The sequence below is a fragment of the Ctenocephalides felis genome, unplaced genomic scaffold (genome assembly GCF_003426905.1).
Source record: "Ctenocephalides felis isolate EL2017-DRISC unplaced genomic scaffold, ASM342690v1 CF-g0.4_SCAFFOLD_03571, whole genome shotgun sequence".
Classification (NCBI taxonomy): domain Eukaryota; kingdom Metazoa; phylum Arthropoda; class Insecta; order Siphonaptera; family Pulicidae; genus Ctenocephalides; species Ctenocephalides felis.
Genome location: NW_020539725.1, coordinates 16,582,011 through 16,600,232, shown reverse-complemented (window position 1 = coordinate 16,600,232; position 18,222 = coordinate 16,582,011). Strand labels below are relative to the sequence as shown.

At 32.0% G+C, this 18,222-nt stretch overlaps 1 protein-coding gene across 1 annotated transcript; it reads right to left on the bottom strand.

Annotated features, from left to right (window-relative positions):
• Window positions 1–11,842: 11,842 nt before the first annotated feature.
• LOC113385688 (symplekin-like) lies at window positions 11,843–18,215 on the bottom strand. The gene is made up of 14 exons (XM_026623531.1): window positions 18,209–18,215; window positions 17,713–17,927; window positions 16,600–17,601; window positions 16,158–16,348; window positions 15,562–15,864; window positions 15,204–15,452; window positions 14,879–15,070; window positions 14,569–14,675; window positions 14,211–14,319; window positions 14,016–14,134; window positions 13,544–13,687; window positions 13,399–13,470; window positions 12,090–12,248; window positions 11,843–11,938 (listed from the first exon to the last, which is right to left on the bottom strand). Exons 2-14 carry the CDS (start codon window positions 17,910–17,912, stop codon window positions 11,843–11,845), a joined length of 2,943 nt encoding a protein of 980 aa, XP_026479316.1. The 5' UTR covers window positions 17,913–17,927; window positions 18,209–18,215.
• Between the last annotated feature and the right edge of the window lie 7 nt (window positions 18,216–18,222).

The window sequence follows — 18,222 nt, the reverse complement described above, 5'->3', positions numbered from 1 at the left end:
AGCTAATTAGGTCGATTGATACAGCATATAGCCTGGCATTGAAAGAATATACGGCAACCCCCAAAGCTCTCGCAATGACTGTGCAAACTACACAGACCTCTCCCGAGAAAACTATTAAACCGGGTGTAACTCAGACGCCAACTCCTAAGACCCAGGAGCAAAACACAAACAAAAGGTTGCTATCTTCACTTAGTCCCACCTCTGACGCGGAAACACATCCGCCTAAAAAATCGGCTGTAGAAAATAACTGGACGAAAGTGGTTCGAAAAAGTTCGAAGAAGAAAGGAGCCCGAGATCCGAAAGAAATCTTGGAGGAAACCGAGAAACCGGAAACCGAAAAAATCGAAACAAATGATAGTGCTAAGCACAGAAACAACCATCATAGGACAACTCGGAGGAAACATAGAACCAAGGCTGTTCTGGTTCAACCAGCTGAAGGACGAACGTACGCTGACATCCTTAAGGAGATCAAGGAAAAAGTAAACCCGACAGAGACTGGCGTGGACATAAAGTCCATCAAACAGACAAGAAATGGAGGTGTATTACTGGAAATGAGTCCCAAGTCCGAAGATAGTGCAGCCTTTGCAGCTGCGATAAGGGCAGCTACTGAAAACATAGGAACAGTGAAATCACTGACGCCGCTGACGACGATAGAGATTCTTGATCTTGATGGTGTCTCTACCGAAAATGACGTTCGTAAAGCACTCATTCGGGACTTTACGACAAAACTGGAAATACGACGAGTGAACTTGACCAAAGTCACATCAAGAGGACAACGAGCGGCCTTCTGTGAGATAGACGAGGCTAATGCAATCAAAGCCCTAAATGGGGCCCGCATAAGAATTGGGTGGGTTAACTGTCGCATTCGCCCAGTTGTTAAAGTGGCCCGCTGCTTTAAATGCCTCGGTTTCGGACATCAAACGCATAAATGCGGGGGACCAGACAGAAGCAAGTGTTGCTACAAATGCGGCGGGGAAAATCACAAGTCTGTAGACTGCGCGGAAAAGCCAAAATGCTTTTTATGTACAGTAGACAAAGAAGATCGAAACAGCGGGAGCCATGTCGCCGGATCCGGTACCTGTAAAGCATTCCGTGTAGCACTTGCCGAAGCCACAGAGAACAGAAATGACGCGATTTCTACAAGGTAATCTGAACAGATGTGCCTTGGCGCAGAATCTACTGCGCCAACGTATCTTTGAAGATAAGATCGATATCTGCCTTATCTGCGAGCAATATATGAATATTCAGAATAAAACATGGTTCGCAGATAAATCTGGCACGGCAGCAATATGGATCACAAACTCAAAGAAGATCACCGTCAATGACAACGGAAGCGGCGAGGGGTTCGTCTGGATCAAGACTCCCACGACCTACTGTGTAAGCGTCTACCTCTCACCAAATGAAGGGATCAGCGTATTTCGCCAGAAAATGGCAAGCATAGAAGACACTCTCGGCAAATTTGACGGAGAAGTCATTGTAGCTGGTGATTTCAACGCGAAATCGGCAGAATGGGGCGCCGAATACTCGGACACTAGAGGAAATGACGTGGCAGACTTTGCTGCAAGATTAGACCTTACTGTGTTAAATACTGGGAGTATTACAACCTTTAGAAGACCAGGGTATCAGGAATCTATTCTCGACATTACGTTTGCCACTCCAAGGACGGCGAACATGATTGGAGACTGGACTGTATCTGAAGAGTATAGTGGCAGTGATCATCAACATGTGACATTTAGTATTGGATCCGGTCCGACTCGACCAAGCAACTCTTGCAAACGAAGGTGGAATGCCAAGAAGCTTGACCAGGAAGCGTTGCGAGCAGCCCTCGAGCAAAACGCATCTACTCTTCAAGCTGATCCAAAACTAAGTACCCGCAGAGAAACGGAAGAAACGGTTTTTAAAACTATGAACGCTATTGTCACCTCGTGTAACGCCTCTATGCCACGACCAAAAAATCAGGGTGTGCACTGTCCAGCATATTGGTGGTCATCAGAGATAGCAAAACTACGGAAAAGATGCCACGCATCACGTCGCCGCGCCACAAGAGCTGCAAAACGCTCCCCCTACCAAGATTTGTATACAAACGAGTACAAACAGGCAAAAAAGAGCCTAAATAAAGCCATAAAATCAGCTAAAGCCGGATTGTGGAAGGAAATCTGCAATGACCTTGACAAAGATCTCTGGGGCAAAGCCTATCAAATCGTTACAAAACGACTTGGTAGAGCTTTACCAGAAGCACCGAAATCTCCTGCTCTGATGAATTCTATCGTAGCGGAACTATTCCCTAAACATCCGCCACGGAAAAGGAGACAATACGTGGAAAACAGTGAAACTACGCCCTTCACTGTCAAAGAACTCCAAGATGCGGCAAAAACCATAAAAACTGGCAAAGCACCAGGCCCTGATGGCATCCCAGCCTCAGTGATCAAGATTGTAGCCTTGGAATTTCCGTATATTCTTCTGAACGCCTACAATGCCTGTCTGGCGACCGGCACCTTTCCTACGGTCTGGAAGCGGCAAAGATTGGTCCTAATAGACAAAGGTAAGGGAACCCCTGTAACGCCATCGTCGTTTCGACCACTCTGCATGTTAGACATCGCCGGCAAACTGCTTGAGAAACTTATTCAATGCAGACTGCGCAACGACATAGAATGCGCCGGAGGTTTTGCTAAGAACCAACACGGATTTCAAAAAGGACGATCGACGATCGGCGCGATTCGGAAGGTAACGGAAACAGCAAGAGAAGCATGGCGTGGTAGTCTTAAAGCTCGTAAAGTGTGTCTCCTTCTCACATTCGACGTTAAAAACGCGTTTAACAGTGCGAATTGGGAGGATATTTTACACGCCCTAGAGCATAATTTTGACGTAAAGCCAGAAAATCTAGGACTAATAGACGACTACCTCGATGGGAGAAAGTTGATAGTGGAAACGACGGAAGGTCATCAAGAACACGAGGTTACAGCTGGGGTACCTCAAGGCTCAATCTTAGGAGCCGATTTGTGGAACGCTGTCTACGACGAGCTCCTGGAGATTCCCTTGCCGAAGCAGGTGGAACTCACGGGCTTTGCGGACGACGTCGCAGCCACAATCGTAGTGGACAGCATTGAGGAGGCTGAACTACTCGTTCGAGAGACCGTCGACACCATAGAGACCTGGCTTGAGAAACACCACCTAAAACTCGCCAAACAAAAAACGGAGATGGTTGTCTTGACCCGACAAAAATGGTTTCCAAAACCATTCACCGTAGACATAGGAGAGACAACTTTGACGTCGACAAGGGCCTTGCGCTACCTGGGAGTAATGATAGATGAGAAGCTATCCTTCCGCGAACATCTCGATAGTGCATGCATAAAAGCTAGCAAGACGGTATCCAACTTGTCAAGGATTATGGCTAACTGCATGGGACCACAAACCCGAAAACGACGAGTCCTGCTTGAGGTAGTCCATTCTGTACTGCTTTACGGAACAGAGATATGGGCGGATATCCTCAAGCAAAAGACTTATCGGCGCAAAATAGCGGCAGTGCAAAGACGAGGAGCTCTGAGAGTTACCTGTGCCTATCGCACAGTCTCAGAAGCAGCCGTGCTGGTAATAGCAGGAGCCACACCGATTGACTTGCTAGCTTTCGAGAGAGTGAAACTCTACGACGCTAAATTAGGTGGTGACGATTCCAGAGAAACAAGGTCGAGAATTAAAAATGAAACGATACAAGAGTGGCAAAATCGGTGGACGTCAGGAGAGACGGGCAGATGGACGGCGCGTCTGATTCCGGACATTAGCGTCTGGCTCTCTCGACAATACGGGGACACAGATTTCTTTCTAACCCAGGTACTGACAGGACATGGACAGTTCAATGCCTATCTTTTTAAGATGGGATTGCATAGCACGCCAATGTGCAAATACTGTCCATATAAAATAGACGACGCTGAGCACACGTTCTTTGAATGTGCTAGGTGGAAGGATTATCGAAACAACGCCGAGCACATTATAGGCACCAGGCTTACCCCCTCAAGTCTTGTGACCTACATGATGAAACAAGAAGAAAACTGGTCAGCTGTAGCAGCTTATGCACAGCATCTTTTGAAGGCTAAAACCGGAGAAAGGGACCAGTAGTCGTAAACAGGCGTTGCAAGGCGCAGCACGGACTGGATTGATGTAATGCTAACGCGGTTCCAATCCAGTCCTCCCCGTACCATCTGCGGGGAGAGGGGAGAGGAGTGTTTTTTTTAGTGGGTAAAAATCTCCACACGGCCGCCCATCTTTGTCTGCTGTAGGATGGACAGCGGAGTATCAACGATGGCGGTGTCTTATGAAGATTTTTTTTCGCACCTCTATAAAAAAAAAAAAAAAAAAAAAAAAAAAAAAAAACACACACATACACACACACACACACACATACATCCATTTTTTCTAAGGTATGCCAAAATGTTCAGAAACCTCTGAAACGTAAAGATATATAAAAATTTTCATTTTCGATTTTTTTGCGATTACTATAACTTGCCCTACGGGAAGTTAAAAATATTTCTGACGAAATACCAGATCGAGGTTTACAGTGTTGTCTATGTAGAAAATTGTTATTGCCTGACCCTTTAATATAAGAAATTCAGAAATCGAGTCAAAAGTACCGTAAAATCGGTTTTATATGAAAACAAAGCAAAAAATATAAATGACGTTTATATAATTAATTATTAATAATGATAATTATTTTATTGAATAAAATACAAATTGAAAATAGAACTGGGGTATCTTTATGCCAGTAGAGAATTACTGGTATTTTTCAACCTGTTAATTTAGAATGTTGCCAATGCCTGGTATGAATTTTATATCCAATTACGTTCTAATTGCGGTACTAGAAGCGTTATAGAAATCTCAATTGCGCGTTGTACCTTGATCTTGTGCATTGAAGCAGGTTAAATAAAGGCAATTGTACTAATTCACATAAGCCTTCATTGATTTGCAGTCGACACATGCCAAGTTTATCGCGAACAAAATATCGATATCAATTAATTGTTGAAAATTTTATTATTGAATATAATAAACTAATAAACAATATAATATTATCTTATCAACTGTTGAATTTTTATTATATGTTGTTTGGGATCATTATGAGTCACTAAAAAGTTTTAATAATATTATTAATAACTGACTGAAATCCTTTTGAAGTAAAAAGATCTTCAATGCTGATCTATATCATTCGCAAAAAATACTTTGCATCAGTGGTATTATGCATTTAGAATTATTTACTTCTTGTAGGGATATTGTAGTCGACCAAAAATTGGAAATGAAAATTTTCGCATATTTTTACGTTTCAAAGGTCTGTATATTGAAAATAATTTGGTTTTTTATTTTAATTTTGGCTAAAGTTCTAAAGCTCACTTACAAACTTTAAAAAAATAATTTTAATTTTGCAATCTAGTTCATATAAAATTCTCATAAGTATTAGACAATTTTCAGTATTTACACTAATCTATTTGAAAATATTTAATATTCCTCGGATATTTCGTCACGGTACGAGAAGTTCCAGCAATTTGCCTTAAGCCACAATTGATTTGTATGAGCCAAAAAATGTTGCTTAGGCAGATATGATTTTCTGATACTAGGAATCAAAATAAAATAGTTTTCTGAAGAAACCATATCTTTAAAATGAAATTTGATGTTCCGCGCATTGACCCAATAATAAGGGTTAAAATTTGAAAACTACTGAGTTGTTTTTTCCAACATGTCAAAGTAGTATACAGTGTACCTTCTCGGCGGACTATTGTAAATCCATTAAATTTACTGAATGTCCTATATACTGGACAGTTGTAAATAAAAGAGTTAATAAAAAAAAAAAAAAAAAATTGAAAATTTTTACTTTGACCTATTTAAGGTGCTCCAATCGGGTACAAAGATTGTACACGATTTGAGCTCAAAAGAAATACTTTTTTTATGAAAATCTTCTATGTAAAAATTTAATTGATCCTAAAAACTCTTCTTAATTGTATCTATAATTATAACATATTTCAAAGTCAATAAATATTATTTCATAAGATATTAGCAACATAATACGCTGAATATTTGCCGTTGAATAATACGCAAACTACGTGTAGGTATACTATAATACTTCTATCTTCAGTAAAATGATGCCATATGAATATTCTAAGAAATTCTTAACGACAAATAAAACGTTTGTTCTCTTTTGAATTAGTCGTTTTTTTGCGAATTGTTTGTCATCAAACATTTTTAGTATATGTGTGAGCAAACTTAGACAATGCTATTTAGATTTCGTTGAAGATAAATTTATTTTGAGATAAAGTGTTTTGTTTGATTTAATATCGTTGATGGTGTTTATAATTTTCACTTACTTTGTCATTGAATTAACAACAAATAAATTTTTGTTTTTTTCTTAGTAAATATATCTAAAATCTATCATAATAATTCCGTGTAAAAAGTCGACGTAACTTTCTGAAAAAATTCTTAACTTGTTAATTACATTGGGCGTGTTTCCATACAGAATTGGCCCCACCCTGGTATTTAAATAATTTTGATGCCATTTTATAGGTATTCTCGAGAAAATCCGATATACCAAATTTCAAATCCGTAGCTCATCATTTGGCCTAGATATCATTGAAAATGTGTGAAAGTGGCCCCTTTTTTCAAAGTCGTTTTTTGTCGCAACTATGAAAGATATCGACAAACAAATAACGGGACTCTATTCACATCGGTGTGTACTATATTATTGATAACAAATATTGTTTAATAATTATTTTTTAGTGCATGAAAGAGTGATAATAATTTTTTGTTTTGAATTTTCCGGTAGTGCGGTTGTTTGGACTAATTTTCAATTAGCATCATTAGAAAGGCTATTGAATTTTCTTTTAGTGTGAAAAATTTTGTTTTATTTCATGTGGTAGAACACATCCAAAAATAGAAAAAACCAGAGCAAGTATACGCTCGCGCTCATATAGAACCCGTGTAAGTCGTCTCTCATTCGCAATGACTAGCAACAGCATTGCTCGCCGAGCATCGTGAAAAATAAAAACCTTAAATATAAAAGAACTTTTTGAGAAAATTTCTATTTTCCTTATCTACTCTATTTTCAACAAAATTTTGAATATTCAAGCTTAACTTATACTATATCAGACAGATTATAAACACTATTTAATTTCCTAAAAGGGAAGTTTGTTTTCGCTAGATTTGCTAAATTTATGTTCACTAGACGTTTCAAGTCATTCTGAATCGTTTGACGCCCAAATTGAAAAATAAAAACTATATGTGAGAGCATGAATGTGAACCCAAATTGGATTTTTTCTCAAATCAAAACGATGGAATGCATCGTTTCTTTAGTATTAGCAGAAAAGTACTAATATCTTTAACAACGTTTTTGCAAAAAATTCTGAATAGATTTGGAAAATTAAAACCCTTTTGAAAATATCAGTTTAAATATCTTCCTTTATATTCTTCATAATCAATGATGAAACTTTTTATAATGAGAAAGATCATGGTCTTATCTTAACGTATATTTCAAAATAATATGGACTTAAGAAATAATCAGTGTCAAATTTTGAAAGGCAGTGTCTAAATTTTAATATTTTATTATCACAATTTTAAAAGTTGCCAGATTTCAAATAAATTATTTACAACTTGCAAAGGAGTTGGTAAGAAGACCCAACGTCCCGGTGTGGTTTTTCTAAAACTTCTAGCTAAAACTAAAAGCAATATTTGTTCCGAATTTCGAACTTTTGTCCCGGATATGAAATTGATATATACAACGAGGCAAAGTTATCAATGAGAAAATTGCCGACATAAAAAATCCAGAGGCAGGTTAAAATAACCACTTATATTAATAGTTTTGAACTTTTATTTTGTCTTAAAAAAATTAATAAAAATTATCATAACGCACTTTTTGACTGTTTGGCACGAGTGCTAATTTTTACCAAGTTAAATAGAACAAGATTTTGACATTATATGAAGCTTAACATTAAATATTAAAGACCTACTAAAAGTCAATAATTCTGATTTTGAAAAACGATTCATATGAAAAACTGATTTTATTGTATCCGTAAATAAAAATAACTTAAATAATAAAAAGTTATTGTCATCGTCCAAAAATGAAAATTAAAAAATTTATGCATATCTTCACGTTTTGAAGGTTTTGTGTGTTCACGTTTTCGGGCGCACAGATCAACCGATTTGAATGGTTCAAAAACATTCGATTCGTAATGATGGGGAGAATTAGTGATTAGTTTTTGGCGAAGGAGCTAAATGTGCAAACATTGGCAGTTTTTGCGAGAACTGAGCATCCGATTTAAATGTTTCAAAAAAATTGCTTGTCTTTACGATACAATTGCTTTTGGAAAAAAATCTTTTTTTTATTTCAAAATTTAAAAAAAACAACATTTTTTGTATATTGAAAATAATACAAATTTTAATTAGATTAGACAATATCCTTCATTTTAAATCCGATTGATTAAATTTTGTTCATTTACTTTTCATGTAAATATACCTATATAAACGTCTTCATCTAATGCCTAAGCTCTTATATTTTGTCTATAAAATACAAATAATGAAAGTTATAGTATTTATAATAATCTATTTCAAAGCATTTAATATTTCTCGAATATTTCTTTACGGTACGGAAAGTTCCAGCAATTTGCCACAAGGCACGATGCCATGCACGACTAGTTTATTATTTCAAATAAAATTTTAGTTAGTATAAAGACCTTTTCTCCGGCCGCGGATTATCATAACCACAAGTTGCCGCCTCGGTTTTCATATAAAAAACTATGGTCACTTTATAGCATAACATGGTCACCTTCTTTAAGAAAAATGCCACTTACACCTGCATTTATTGTTATATAATTTTCTTCGCATTTTTAAATTACTCATATAATAACCGTTAGTATGTAGCTGTGTCTAATCAAGTAATTAAAACTAAATCACACACTCTATTTACCTTCAAAGTAATCACCGGTCGCTTCGCAGTAATAGGCTATTAGTAAACCGCTTAAAATCACAGACAATGCTCCTAACACAATCCATTGCGTCTTCATCTCGCAAGTATAATATATTAAATTCTCTACAAAATCTATTTACAAATAATTTATAAATTAACTAATTTCAAAACTGCATAATCACAATATAAGACTATAAATGTAGATACAACATTATTTATTTGCTTTTGACATGTGAGTAGACGACGTCTCTGTTGAGAAAAGTTCTTGGAGGGGACTAGTCGCCATACCCCTCCACTATTAGTTAATTTACGCGTTATTAATAAGTGAGTTATACTTCAAAGATAATAATTTCATACCTATTATTTATTATTAATTACAACGACTCTAGACTATAGATATACTATACCGAAATATTCTTGTAGTAGTAGCTTATAGTTAGTTTTAATTATTTTACTTATATGAATTTATTAACTTCCCGTAGGGCAAGTTATAGTAATCGCAAAAAAATCGAAAATGAAAATTTTTATATTTCTTTACGTTTCAAAACCTTCTGAACATTTTGGCAAACCTTAGAAAAAATGGATGTATGTGTGAGTGTGTATGTGTATGTGTGTGTGTATGTGCGTGTATGTGCGTATATGTGTGTGTGTGTGCGGATACAAATTTTCGTCGACGATTTCGGGAACACGGATGAAGCCTTAAGAATGAAGCGATTTGTTAACATACGATTCGTATTGATTAGGAGACGTGCTGATTAATTTTTGGCAAAGGCAGGTCGAGCCGTGCCAAAGATATGGGGCAAAAAGTGCCAAGAACGGTAACTCAGTTTTTAAGAGAACGGAGCGTCCGATTTGAATAATTCAAATTTTCATGAAGAAAGGTCCAGAGGTTTCGGAGATGTAGTAAAGAAAGTAAAAAAAATGCCATTTGGCGGTCAAAAATGATTATTAGACATATACATATCAAATTATCAGATATTTTATAGAGATTTTAACAATAAGTATACATTTTGTTTACATTCCTATGGATTCCGTACCAATGTTTATCCGTTGGACGGCGACGCGGCGCTTACGCGCTTCGATATTTCGTCTCTATGCAGTTAAAGCAGTACGATTGCTTCAAAAAAAAGTTCAGAATTTCCAAAATATTTCAAAATATTTTTTTTTTCAAAAAAAAGTAAATTTTTGTCAAAAATTTATAGTTTCTCAAAAATCTAATTTTTTCAGAGTTACTTTTCTTCAAAAATGTTAATATTTTTAAACAAAAAAATTTTGTACGGGAAGTTCCAGCAATTTGCCTTAAGGCACGATGCCATGCGCCCCACTAGTTTAACTTTAGTTTACAAATTAGCCTTCTACATGATCACTATATTACATTACATTCAATAATTTAATGTTCACAAATATATACTAATACTAATTTTACACTCATCTAAAAACTAACTTCATAAATTAACTTAAATTAATATTTTGTGAATAAAGAAAGCTGGTGAGAATAATTGGCTTCACAATATTTAAATTGCATAACTCATTTCAAAATTTGTATTTTTGAGATATAGTTTTAATTGTGATTGATAATATATTTCAACTTAAAAAACTTAAACTTGGGTTACTTGGAAAATAAATTTATATAATTATTTTAATATTTTGATAAAAGTTTTATATTAAAATTGTGTATATAGAGTTAAACTCAGTCATTCATTCAGTGAATAAATTAAATTTAATTTTGAATTAAAACACTTCACTAAAGTAAAAAATCAGCATTGACGTTTTTTTTCGTAAATAATTGATAAAGAAATTATTTGGCATTTTTAATGAAGCCATAAGTATATACAATGGAGTTCACGGCTCAGACGAGTATTCAAAATTATTATAGGCCTAAAAAAACGCCTAAAACTTACGTTTTTATTTCGAAAGTTTTGGCCAAGGTTGAACAAGCTGGCGCAGCTTTCGTGGTTATTTTCTCACGCAAAGTACGGTTTCTGACAAATATGAAAATAATTTTGTATTTTACAGTTTCGTATAAATAAATATGTAATGTAATACTTTTGCGATTACCGTACTGGGCATGCCCGTAATTTTTTCTAAAGCAAAATGCCACTTACAGCTTCCACTTTTATATTATTTTCAAATCTATTGTCGTTTAAACACTTCAAAATATTTTTAATTATATGAATATTTTTGGTATAATATAAGGAACGGTTATGATTAATTGCATAAGTATGTAATTATTTTTCTTTAGAGAATCTTTAAATCTCGTTATTTTATTTTTTTATTATTTTATTATTATTGGTAATTGAAAAAGTTAAGCAGTTTTAAAAAATTTGAAAAATATAAATATTTTTATAAAAATTGTATTTTTAATTTTGTAACATCGCAAAAAATGATCAAAAGCTTAAATTTTGCAGTTATCATCAATGGTTATTGCATGTACAAGTATAAAGTTCCAAATAATGTCATTAGCAAGAGTGTTAATTAAGTCATAAAATAATTAAATTAACGTTAAAAGTTGAACTTGAGTTTATTAACTTAAAATAATAATTATTAGTACTAAAATTTTATAATAATAAACGACTTTCGTTTATTCATAACTTGATCATAAAACAATAACAACAACAAAAATATATTTGCTGCATAAGTCATGGCAATGGAAATACAAATCCAATTCATAGTTTTGTATCAAGAATCTGCAAATCTAATCAAATTAAAAAGAAGATTTAATTAACATTTTCTTCCTCTTAATGTATATTTATAAATAAACAAACAATATTTACAAAGCTTCTGAAGTTTGAAAATTAATCAATCAAATGTTATAAAAATATCCTTTATTCTATAAATTTATCTAAGAGATTTCTATATTAATTAAATATAAAAAACAATATACAATTGCAACCGTGTGCTATAAATTTATTCCAATCCTGGCGGAAGCACATCGTTCGCTGCAATGGGCACACATGACCCTGGTTCCATTTTTACAGATACTCCGAATGGTAACATACCAGGCTGAAAATGCCAAATAAATATCTTATTATTTTATCTAAGTGATATAACTATTATTTTGACTAATATACTCCAATTTTAATTAATTTATAAATCAGATTTGCATTAATAATTTTGTATTTTGAATTTTTAGTTGAATTAATTATATAACAACCTTTCCATCTGGTCCGAAAATAACTTCAATAATTTCATCGTCTATCGCCTTTATTTTCTCCTCATCTAATCCATTAATATACTGTTTTAAAGGTTCATGCAGATCAGGGCATTGAGTTAATGTATCTGATAATTGTGGCAACGGTAAATGAAGCAACACCTTGAATATAAAAATGATCATAAAATTACAGTAAAATAAAATAAATTATTTTTGACTCATTCAATTGAATAGCTCCTATAGATTTAAATTCTTAAATTTGATGTAGTGAGTGATATGTATCAGTAATAGATACTAAAATTCCAGAGAACATACACTTATTTATTATAATATGAAAACACGCCATAATGTAAAAGAAATCATAAACATAAAATTTCAGAGATATATTGAAATCAAATGGATTTTATGAGATTTAACTTTGAGAAGCAAAAATAAAATTGTTGTGGTAACAGCTATTAACTAAATCTTTAAAATTTAAATTTGCTTCAAAAATTGCTTGCTATTATAAACATGGAACGAAAGAATTTCAGTAGAAATAAGTAGCATTATATTGATATAGATAAATAATAATAGTTTTTGATTAACACTTAAAATTAATCTTAATATTAATTATAATTTCAAATTATATTTTATAGATTTTCGTTTTATATATCAAGAAAACTACGTGTACATTTCATTATAAACCACATTATAAATATGCTAGCTTACAATTATTATAATTACGTCCCTTCGATAGGAAATATATTTTTTAAAGTCATGCAGTAACTGTTACATTTTTTAGGTATCTTAACTCAAGATGCAATGAGTATTACCCAATATTATGCAACAATATCAGAATTGATTAAGAAGTAAAAATATTAATTTTTCATCATTAAAACAAAAATTGTAATAAAAAATTAAAAAAGTACAATGGTAAATAAGAACTAATACCATTATAGCTTTTCATAAAATAAAGTTTTTTACTCATTAATCTTAAGTCATTAATTTGGTGTTCGTATTTTTTTTATCATAAAAGAAATATATTTTTTAAAAGATATAAAAGCTATAAAAATCATTATAAATCAGATAATTATCAAAAATATACAATAAATTATACTCATAAAACGAAAACTACAATAATTAATGTATCATTAAATAACTCCGTTATTTTTGTTTTGTAAAGTGTACTATATTCACAATCATAACAACTCTTTAAATACACATTCATACATTCTAAAGATATGTCTCAAAAATTAATTGAAGCATTCATTTTCTTCCGTGTGACTAACATACTATAATTATCTGATATAAAATTAAAAAAATATTTACTTACTGGCAAACATTGCGGTTTGGTTCGTTGACAACATTTCAAAAATCCATCCCATACAAGTTTTTGAGTCCAAACCTGAAAACATATAAATTACAATCATATCAATTACATTATTGTTGTAGCCACGCAAAATATAATGATAAAATACCTGTTTGATTATGAGCCTTTGTAAAACATTCATAATTAAACTGCATAATCTTGGATGCATTGTCATTGATTGCAGGACTGTTCTCATTAACAATGTAGGTAATGGAGTTATGTCGATCAATTGTTGTATAACTACTGACATCACCTGCAAATAAATAAAATTTAATGTAAATGAACTTGAATGTTATGGAATGAATAAAACTCTCCAACATATATAATTTGTTCTATTAAAATTGATATGTCTATTGTTTATGTATATATTATTTACAAATATTATTTATCAAAGGAATAAATATATCAATAATCAATTTAGGACCTATCACCATTCTCAAACATTGAAATAAAATTTTATGGGATTGTAATACATGTAATAACTTATATTGAATAAAAATCATCAATAAAGAAAGTTCCGAAGAGATGGGTTTATTGAACTTTCTATGAAAACTGTGTAATTTATTTGTTTAAGAACTTACTTCTTGCGTGTAAATTTCCTTCTCTGCTAAACACAAACTTGTTGCTTTCACTACGAATTTTAAATCTGCACTAGTTGTGTCTATTGTATGTAACGCTACAAGCAACTCTATAGGTGTAACTAAAAATTTAAAAAAATAATGATATAAGATAATTTAGCAGTTATGATTAATTTATGAAAATTACAGTAAATTTACCTGGACTAGGATATGATGTAGGACCTGCTTGATTATTCAGCAGCTTATTAAAAACTTCCTTTAAAACTACTGGATTTAGTTTAATGAATTTGGGCAAAGAATCTATAACCTATAATAAAACCAAATAACTAATTATAAATATACTAAAAAAAATTATATATTAATATTTAATAGAAAAATATGAAATATATATCAATAATTTATTTCACAAAACGCAATTGTATCGCGAGAAGAGCCCTTTTCAGCTCTACGTTGTGAAATGGCAAATCTCCAATACTATAGTTTTCTTATTTTAGTTGGACTTCAGCTCAGCTCATAAACCTGGCTTCACCCATAATTTTTATAAATATTTACTAACCTCGTCTTTATTAAGACCATTTAATACTGGTATTAAGAATCGGACATCAGATACTTTAGTGTGATAAAGATCTCGAACTCTAGAAACTAGTTCCATGCTAGGCAAACCTAAAAAACAATATTTAGTTCATAAATGATTCTAAGTAAAACATTACATATATTTTAACAATATTACTGGAAAACTATGGAACTACTAATAATCAATATGTCAGAATATTTATTCACTGGTAATACTATTTTCAATTTTCAGAATAAAGCCACCATAATGCTTAAAAGTGCAATATTTCCAAGCTCATTTAATAACAACTTACTTCTTTCGGTCAAAATATGTATCACCCTTGTAACCAAGGTTTCAGATCCCTTTGCACAGGCCTCAACTAATTTCATCAATTCAGTATTTTCCATGCCGAGTTGTCTAACTGGTCCCTCTAATAATCTAAGAATGCACCTCTTAACATCAGGACCAGTTTGTATATAAACACGACCCAAGTCATGAATCAGCACTAAAATTTGTATTATTCTGTTTTTACTATTTATTAATAACACTCAGATCAAAATTTACTTATAGATTGATAAAAAATATTCATTAAATCACAATAAACTGTAGTGGATTACAAAGGATTTGTTTCAACATACCTGGCTTCGATGGTATCAGTGCGAGATATAAGTACAGACATTGTTTGTATAATTCTTCATTCCAGACATCTGTTTTAATAGGTCTGCCTAATGATGGTCCAAATAATTGATTTGATGGTTCATCTAATGTTAAATAGTTCATGAATGTTGAAGCTCGGTCATCTACTTGATTCATAATTTCTTCGCTATGCTTATAAACTTCTACAGTTGTATTAATGGCATACTCTCGTATGTTTTCCAATTCATGAACTGCATAATGCAAAGAAAAAATTATTTATTATCCACCAAATTTCTACTTCATATTGAATTAAAAAAGTATTGCATGTAGTTTTTAATTTATATCAAATTATTATTTTACCTGTAAAACACAATAAAACATTCAAAAGCTTTGTTTGTTTTGGAGGTTTCTTTATTATTAATTCTTTTAGAAGATTAAAAGATATTCTAAAGTTATTTTCATCTTCACACATGCTAGCCAAAATAGAAATTGTTTCATCAGTTAAACAAGGTGCTTCTAAATATATTCGAGTTAATACTAATTCTTTATCTCTAAAATCTGAATTATTTAGTAAATATTTAATCATTGAGCACAGCAACCATTCATAACTGAAATCTGGTCTTGATTCAATTTTGGTATTATTGATGCCCTTTTTCATAAATCCTGAAACAGAAAAAAACAATCTATAGAAATCCTTTGGATACACGTTTATATTCTCAGAAAACATTGCTTCATTTCTGTATTGCTTAAATTGACTGATAATTTTATTTTTGATGATATTTTGAAACTATTATTTATTACAGTATTCTGATACTATACTTTATGTAATAATGCACACAAAAGCATCATTTAATTAAAATTATGTATAATCTAAATTTCTTCAAAGCAAAAAGTTTTTATTAGAATTTCATTCTGGTATTCAACTTCAAAGATTGTTAATATTTATATCATAGCACCTTGTAATATACTGTATTCTTCATAAAGCCAAGAAAATGCTAAGTCAAGTCTATTTTTAATATCTAACAATATATATTCTAATGCTGTTTGACGAATATCTGCTTTAAATGATGTTGCTAATGTAGTAACAATTTTACGACGTTCCACCATTACACCTCCTTGTATAGATTCTCTTTCAGTTTTCAATATTCTGAAAAAAAAAATCTTTGATCATTAATTGATTTGTATATAAATATCTATATCATGATTGAAATCTACACTATTTTTTATTTTTGAATCAAAATAATGCAGCATTTTGCATTGAAAAATATCACAGTTTGAAAGAAAAGAATGAAATTATTCTACAAATTTATGATTTTTATAAAAAAAAAAGCGCTTTAAATAATATCAATATAATTGATTCCATAAATGATATGCGTATATTGAATTCTAATAACAAACCTTCGAAGAGCTAATAGCAACAATTGCTCTTTAACATCAGGCATAAGTGGTTTTGTGAGCTCTTGCAATTTCAAAGTTTTCACACGCATTTTAAGTGCTTTAGTATTTATTTCTGATCTGCGTTCTTTCTCCATATTTTCTCTTAATTTCTTCATAGCTTCTAAACGTACAAGCTCACTATTTTCATTATCTTGTGCATCTTCATCCATTTTTGTATTTTCTTCAAGCCTTACATTCGGTTTATTAATTATTAAATCTTCTTTTGCTCTTGACATTAGTGTATCTTTTATCAAAGATCCTGAAGGTCCCATACTCAAATCTGTTAATTTCTCTCCAATCAATTTGGAAATATTTTTAATATGTGCAATAGAACCAGAATTAGGAATTGGAGAATACTCTTGAATAAATTGCGCTGGTATTTTACTTGGAAGTTTTAACATAGTTTTCATAACTAGCTGCACAACATTGTCAATATTTTGTAACTTTTCAAAAGCAAATTTTTCATTAGTTGCATTTATTTCCTGCCTTTTTTTATCTAATTCTTCAAGTTCTAATTCTGCTTTGCTTTTCTCTTCCACAACTTCTGGATCCAACCTAGGCTTTTTGATTGTTAAATGTTTATTTAATTCTTGTTCCAAAAACCTCTTTTGCCGTCGACGTTCCTCAGCTTTATCAATTTTAGGAGTATTTTTAGTAATATCTGCTTGAGAAGCACCCAATTCAGTAAGCAATTGAGTAATGTTATCATGATAATCTATGCTAGCCGGATGTTTTAAAATATTAAACAATTGTAATTTTAATTGTTTGCGAACATTGTTCACTTGAGAACTGGATAATGTTGGTGGCAAATTTGCATTCAAGCTATCTAATGCATCTAGAACCTTTGGCATAAATTGCGATCGCAACTTTGCTATTGTGCATAAAGTTCCCATACATGCCATTAAATTTACACTTGAAATGTGTTGAGAATTATGAAAGTGCAGCAATGCTTGGAAAATTTGTCTAAAAATAGTGAAATTATTAATAAATTACAGTAAATTATAATTACAATTATTTCTAGAATGATGTATAAACTCCAAATAATATTTTCTAAAAAAAAAATTAAATGCTTACATTGCTTCTTCTTCTAACTTGCGTCTTCTAGCAACTTTTAAAGTTAATGGAACATCATCTAATGAAAAATCAGCGAGTCCAGCTTGTTTATTCTGATTATTGTCGGTTGAATCTTTATCTCTATGTGTTTGGAGTAAAACAATGCTTTCTAAACATTTTATAGCATTTGTTCTTATTCCGTCATTATCATTATCAATCATGGTAATTATCTGATTCTGTCAACAATATAATAAATTATATTAGACATAAGATGCTAACCTCATGCTCACTATATCAAGTAGTATTTTTGTATTATAAATAGAATAGATGTTTATTTGAATTTATAAAATAGTACCACTTTTAAAAAATATCTCTTTATTCAAGAATCAAAACCAGTGATCATTTATGAATAAGTTAAAGTTAGTTAAAATTATCACGGAAAAATTGAATAAAAGTAATAAACATTGAAATTAATCAATATGGTGTATATGGTCAATATGTCTATAATTATAATAACCTTTGCTTGGCATA